This window comes from Vicia villosa, linkage group LG4 (genome assembly GCF_029867415.1).
Source record: "Vicia villosa cultivar HV-30 ecotype Madison, WI linkage group LG4, Vvil1.0, whole genome shotgun sequence".
Taxonomy (NCBI): domain Eukaryota; kingdom Viridiplantae; phylum Streptophyta; class Magnoliopsida; order Fabales; family Fabaceae; genus Vicia; species Vicia villosa.
Window position 1 is genome coordinate 19,601,878 of NC_081183.1, and position 6,316 is coordinate 19,608,193.

The 6,316-nt window shown below is 26.0% G+C and overlaps 1 protein-coding gene across 1 annotated transcript; it reads right to left on the reverse strand.

The window, feature by feature from the left end:
* Positions 1-1,347: 1,347 nt before the first annotated feature.
* LOC131598930 (zinc finger protein CONSTANS-LIKE 4) lies at positions 1,348-3,768 on the reverse strand. Its single transcript, XM_058871492.1, has 4 exons — positions 3,281-3,768; positions 2,543-2,680; positions 2,262-2,426; positions 1,348-1,715 (listed from the first exon to the last, which is right to left on the reverse strand). Exons 1-4 carry the CDS (start codon positions 3,728-3,730, stop codon positions 1,632-1,634), a joined length of 837 nt encoding a protein of 278 aa, XP_058727475.1. The 5' UTR covers positions 3,731-3,768; the 3' UTR covers positions 1,348-1,631.
* Between the last annotated feature and the right edge of the window lie 2,548 nt (positions 3,769-6,316).

The window sequence follows — 6,316 nt, forward strand, 5'->3', positions numbered from 1 at the left end:
AAACACTTTCACTAGCCAACTCCTTGCAAAAGTTTTCACTAATGGCCTATAGTGATTCAGATTGGGCAAGTGACTCGGAAGATCGAACATCAACTTCAATTTCTTGCATTTATTTTGGGCCTAACATGGTGTTGTGGATCTCAAAGAAGTAATCACTTGTGGTACATTTTAATATTGAAGTAGAGTGTCAAGCTTTGACTAACACAACTTCTGAATTATTATGGCTTGGATCAATTTTATACGAGCTTCATATTGGTTACTTAGTGCCTATATTACTATACGATAACCTTAGTGCTATTATATTGTATCACAATTAAGTTCTACATGTATGCAAAAATAATACACATAGAACTTAATATACATTTTGTCCGTGAAAGAGTGGTAGCAAGCAAGCTAGCTACAAATTCAGCATGTCCTGGTCATGCACGGATCACTGATATGTTAACAAAACCACACAAAACCACTTCCAACCAATATGTTCATTGACTTTAGAAACAAATTCAAGGTATTTTCACTTCAACCTCCTTAAGTTTGCAATTGAGTATTAAAGAATAGATCAATCATAAATAAGTATGCTATTTTCAAAAAATTGGTTATGTGGTAAGTGAGTTAGTTAGAAAAGTTTGAGTGTTTAACTAACTTCAAGTTAGAGTGTAACTAACTTGATGATCCCAACATATATATAACTGCAAACATTGAGTCATCTCAATTGTAATGAACACAAATTATCATAGTTAGAAGATTTTCTTGTTTTTCATTCAATTAAAATTAATGGATTAAATCAAAATCATAATATTAACATCCTACTTTTTTCTATAGCACCTTAGTTAAAAGAAGAGAAGAAAGAAAACTTCTAGTTACCAATAAGGCCTTGGATTTTAGGCCTTATTCATAGGGAAGTATATGGCTATAAAGAATATACTTTATATGTTGGACCATCCCTAACATTGAACATACAATAAAAATCTGAGTTTCTTATAAGAAAGAAAATTAGTGGAAAAGTTGAATTGAAACCAAAGATTTTCCAAAATAGTAATTATTAAACGTGTAGAATATGAGAAGTTGAAATCCGATTAGTGCCTTTTAGTAATCATCACAATGAATGATTTACATCAATAATAATGATAATTGATCCCAAACAGTACAAAGATTGTGACATATATATAAAAGCTAGAGTATCAGAATATTTATGTCTTTTCAAACATAAAGTCTCTTATTGGAATATTGTAACATATATATTTTTGAAACAAAGTCCTTTATTAGAATATTATATCTTTCAATCAACACAACACAAGTATCCAGTCAAACTAACAAGGCCCACATATTTAATTAATTAACAAAGATTAATTAAAAAAATAAATCTTTAACACATGGTTATTACACTGCCATGCAATTAGAGTTTACATATCTACGTACTTAATTAATTATCAAAGAAAAATTAAGTAACATAATAATACACTTAATTTATAATTACTAGCTGCTAGCTAGTAAAATTTCTCTCTTCCTATTCACCTTTCACACTAGCTAGCTTAATTAATTAAACCTTGTGAGAAATCAATTAATCCCATAATTAATCACAAGAGCTATGTAGTAATCATATGTAGAATTGTTGTTGATGCTAATTAATTCAGTCACATATCTTCTGGTGATGAATGAGATAAATACACCAAACTTGCCATGGCTTCTTGAAGCCAATCCTCCTCTTCATTCTTTAACTGCATAAATAATCATCAATTAAGAATATAATCAGAATATGTAGCCACAATTTAATTCCCAAATATGTGTAAAAAAATTATATTTCCAACTAAACATATAATAAGAAAATTAATTATTATTTTTTATATTTATAAATCAAAAACTTAAAAAAAACTATTTATTTTTAATTAGAGACAGAAATTTAAAATGGAAATAATAAAATAAATCTCTAATTATTTATTTGAATTTGTAATTTTTTATCAATAATTTCTATCATTAATTTATGTGGTTTAATAATAAATTAGAAATTGTTTTTGAGTTTGCTTTAGTGTAAAAAAATTGTATAGTTAACCAATCATAATAATATAAATTTTAGAAATAATTATGATAAAATTAAATAAATGATATAATTAGATAGTTAATTAATATAGTGTATATGAATTAAACTTTTGAAAATTTAATATATTTTAATTAGAATGACATTCATTGTTCTTAATTTATTGAATCTAGTTAATTAATTCATATATCCATATAAACAGTAAACAACAAATGAATGAAAATTATACCTGGAACTGAAATGAATCAGAACCATAAAAGTCTTCATTAATATGATCATGATGATTCTCAAGCTTTTTTGTGGCCATGTGTTCTTCTTCACATATTTCATTGTTTCTTGCAAACCTTCCTCTCACTCTCACTCTTCTATCAGCTAAAGTTTTCCGACATGCATACTGTACAATCATGTGAAGAAATTCTCAATTCCAAATTCTCATTTATTAAATTCAAAATTAATTGATGAAAAATAAAAAAAGAGTCATGTGAGAAATTATATATATTTATATAATACCTTGATGGTTTTGTTGAAGTTTCTTTGATTTCTTTTCTTCAAATATCGAAGAATTCTTTCTTTCCTTTCTTCTTCTGAGTACCTTCCTACTTTTATGTTTGGTTCTTCAACTGCTGCTATTTGATTACCTTGAATCCCCTACAATAAATTCCAAATTAACATTTAATTAATTACTAAATTTATACTTATATATAAATTATAAATATACATATCTATTATATTTATATGTTGCTCTATGATGACAAAAATTAACATGCACTGATTTTTTTTTTCAAGATATGAGCATGAAAATTTCTAAGAAACTTAATGCTAGAAACAATATATATGTTTTTCTGAAGATGTCAAAGAACCTATAAATATTTTCCAAAAAATATAAATCTGCCTGTTAATGCATTAAATTTTTTTTAAAAAAATAAACTAAAAGTTTATAAAAAATAAAACATAATAAACATAGTTTAACCGCAACAGCGATATAAAATTTTTATAAGTTTTTTGCAACATCATCGAGTTATTATTACATCGCATGTTAAAAATATATAAATTAATGATAGAAAAATAAAATATTTTTATAGTTTTTTCATCACAAAATTTGTAAAATGAGTTATTTGATAGTTCTGACACCAGAGAAAATTAGCATGACTTCTGCGCAAAGATGACAGACACAATACACAATACAACAATATGATAATATGAAAAGTTGTATGATGATTAATCATATATATGATATCATATTCGTACCCAATTTTCTCTTGAAACATTTGGAAAAATTGCTGGAGGTGGTTTAATATCATCAACAAAACCGCAACATTGATCATCTACAAACTCATGACCAACATGAGGCTGATTATTATTATTACTATATCTTCCATTAAAATTCTGAAACCCTCCACCATAGAATCCGACTTTACAATCCGATAACAACGCCGGAACCGCAAAATCTTGTTGCTCAGCAAAATTCGGAACCCAAGTACCAGAAGACATAGCATCACAATCAAGTGAAACAATCTGATCATATGTCCCATAATTATCGAAAACCGGCATGATATTTTCTTGACAACCCCACATCATAGTATTATTGTCCATGATAGATGAAGACATCAAGCCTTGGTTTGCTGTGAAATCAGGAGTGTAGTTTGGATAGAAGTGGTGAGGGATTGAAGAAGCCATGGGAGATTGAGATAAGGGCATAAGTGGAATAGGAAAAGTTGTTGTGTTTGGTTTTTTGGTTTGGTTTTTGGGAGATGTGGGTTTATTGTATATATAGGATGTGTTTGTGACAAGTTGGCAAGGCAAGTGGACATGACTATAATAAGGTGATTAAGCAGGTTGGAATTTGTTTTGGATAACAAAATTATGTTAAGTGATTTTTTTAAACTTAGTTTCTGCTTTTTTGTTTACTGTTGCGTTTGCATTGTAATACTAGTTGTGCATGTGTGCTCTCTTAGAACTTTTGTTTTTACTTTTCCAAACATTATGCTTTAATAGTTACCTTTTCAGTTTCTTTTTATGTCTAGAAAAAAAAAAAGTAATATTGACATAAGTTTAACCTTTTTTTAAATTTTAATGACAAATTAAAGAAAAATTCTTAATAGAAACAAACCTAATTTTACACACAATCAATTACAAAATCTTAATGAATTAAAAAATATATACAAAATTTTCTCTCTTATTTATAATCTCACCACCACATGAATTCACTTAAAAATAAAATTTAAATTTAAATAAATTAAAAGAAATTATTTCTTTTTATTGGTTGTTCTAAAAAATATGAATTTATGGTCGTTTTCATGCAAGAATTTTTCTAAATTAAGTTTTTTTTTTTCAAAATAAGTGCTACAAAACTCAATCACATTGACATAATAAAGAGAAATATTGAGGTTTCTAATAGGGGCATCAAGCAATATTTTTAAAAATTTAGGATCATTTTTCAATGAATATTATTTAATTTTATAGTGCCCTCTTCCATAATATAATATTTTATTTAGAGAATAAAGATATTTTTGGTTCCATAAATTTAGATTTTTTAATTTAAATTCTTAAAAAAACACCACAAATTATATATTTTGTGTAGTCTTAAATTTTTTGTATGCACTTTTATTTTTCGGGTTTTAGGTCAACTTTGACTTGACAAAATATTTGAATTTTAATTTTTAGAGAATTGAGAGAGGGTGGACGGGAGAGTGAAACAGAGTGAGAGAGTGATAGTCATAGAGAGAATATAAGGGAGAAAGTGTGAGGAAGAGAAAGGAAGAGATAAAAAAAGGAGCAAAATAAAAAGAGTGAGAGGGAAAAGGAATATGGATTCTCTCCTTCTCTCACTAGAATTAAAAAAATTGATAAAAAGAGGAAGAGAGAGAAATTATTAGGAAGAGATAGAGAGAAAAGTGTGAAGGGGATAGTTCGAGAGAAGAAATTGAAGGAGATGATTCAAATTCGAGAAATTGAGATATAGAAAGAAATAGATTGGGAGAGGATCCGTTCCCCCTAATTAATCTCTCTATCTTTTCCTAATTCTCTATCACCCTTTATCTCTTTATCTTTCTCTAACTATCTCCATCATCTATTACCTTCATTCATCCTCTTTCTCTGAATTTATCTCTCTATTCATATTTAATAACAATCTAAGTTTATAATATAATGTTGATTAATATCAATCAATTGAAAGATGAGTGAGTATTACTATATGAGAAAAAGTTATTTTAATAACACATAGAATAATCATCTAATATATATTTGGTTGGTCAAAGTGACAAATCTCGTCTTAACTAAAGAAACCATCTTGTACGATGTGCATAATATTTCTTTGAAAAATGTGACAATTTATATTTTCAATCAATCATCTAACACCCTATCATTTATTATATTTAATTATTTATTATATAATTACAATTTTAAATGTTACAGACGCATTTTAGGCTAAGAAAAATTTTACTCAACTTTGTAATTGATGGAAATTAATAATTTATTGTATAGTAAGGGTTTGAATATGGTCCTCGAACAATTTTTTACAAATTTGGTGTCATTTTTCAATAAATATTATTCAATTTTATAGTGAACTTTACCCTAACATCGAATATGAGAACATGTACCTTCAACCAATTGTAACATATTTTTTATTTTATTATATTAAATTACTTATTAAATAGTGAAAAGTTTATATATTTTTAATATATTTCTTAGCTAAAAAGATTAATTCTACTCAACTTTTTATGATAGGCAATTAAAATTTTATTTTAGATATTTCATCTTTTTGCTATAATTTTTTTGGGATATAAAAATTTATAGTATTTATTTAAAATTAAAACTATTTTAAATAAATTTTCATAAAAACTAGTATTTTTAAAATATAAATTTTTCAAAAAATTTATAATTTTAACTATATTTTAATTTTTAAAACTATAAACTTATGTTTGTTGTCAAAATTAATCTTTTAATTTATAAAAAACAAGTTAAAATTAATGTTTATTAATTTAAAATAATTTTTCATAAAAACCAATTTTAAAATCATTAAATTTTTTTTCTTAAAGCTAAGACAAACAAACTTTAAATATGAGTATATATGGAGCTCAAATTTTAATTTTAATTTGCCTTGTTGGTGGAGTTTAGCTCCTCCACTAATACCTAGAATCTGTATGTTAAATGTTTTCTTTTACATTCAATCCATAATTAAATCCTATAAGCATATAAATGTGAAGTATTATGATTCGTTAACCCACTCACCCTTTTTGTTTCCCTATTTACATATTCATCTTTTTTACCTCACACATGTAATAA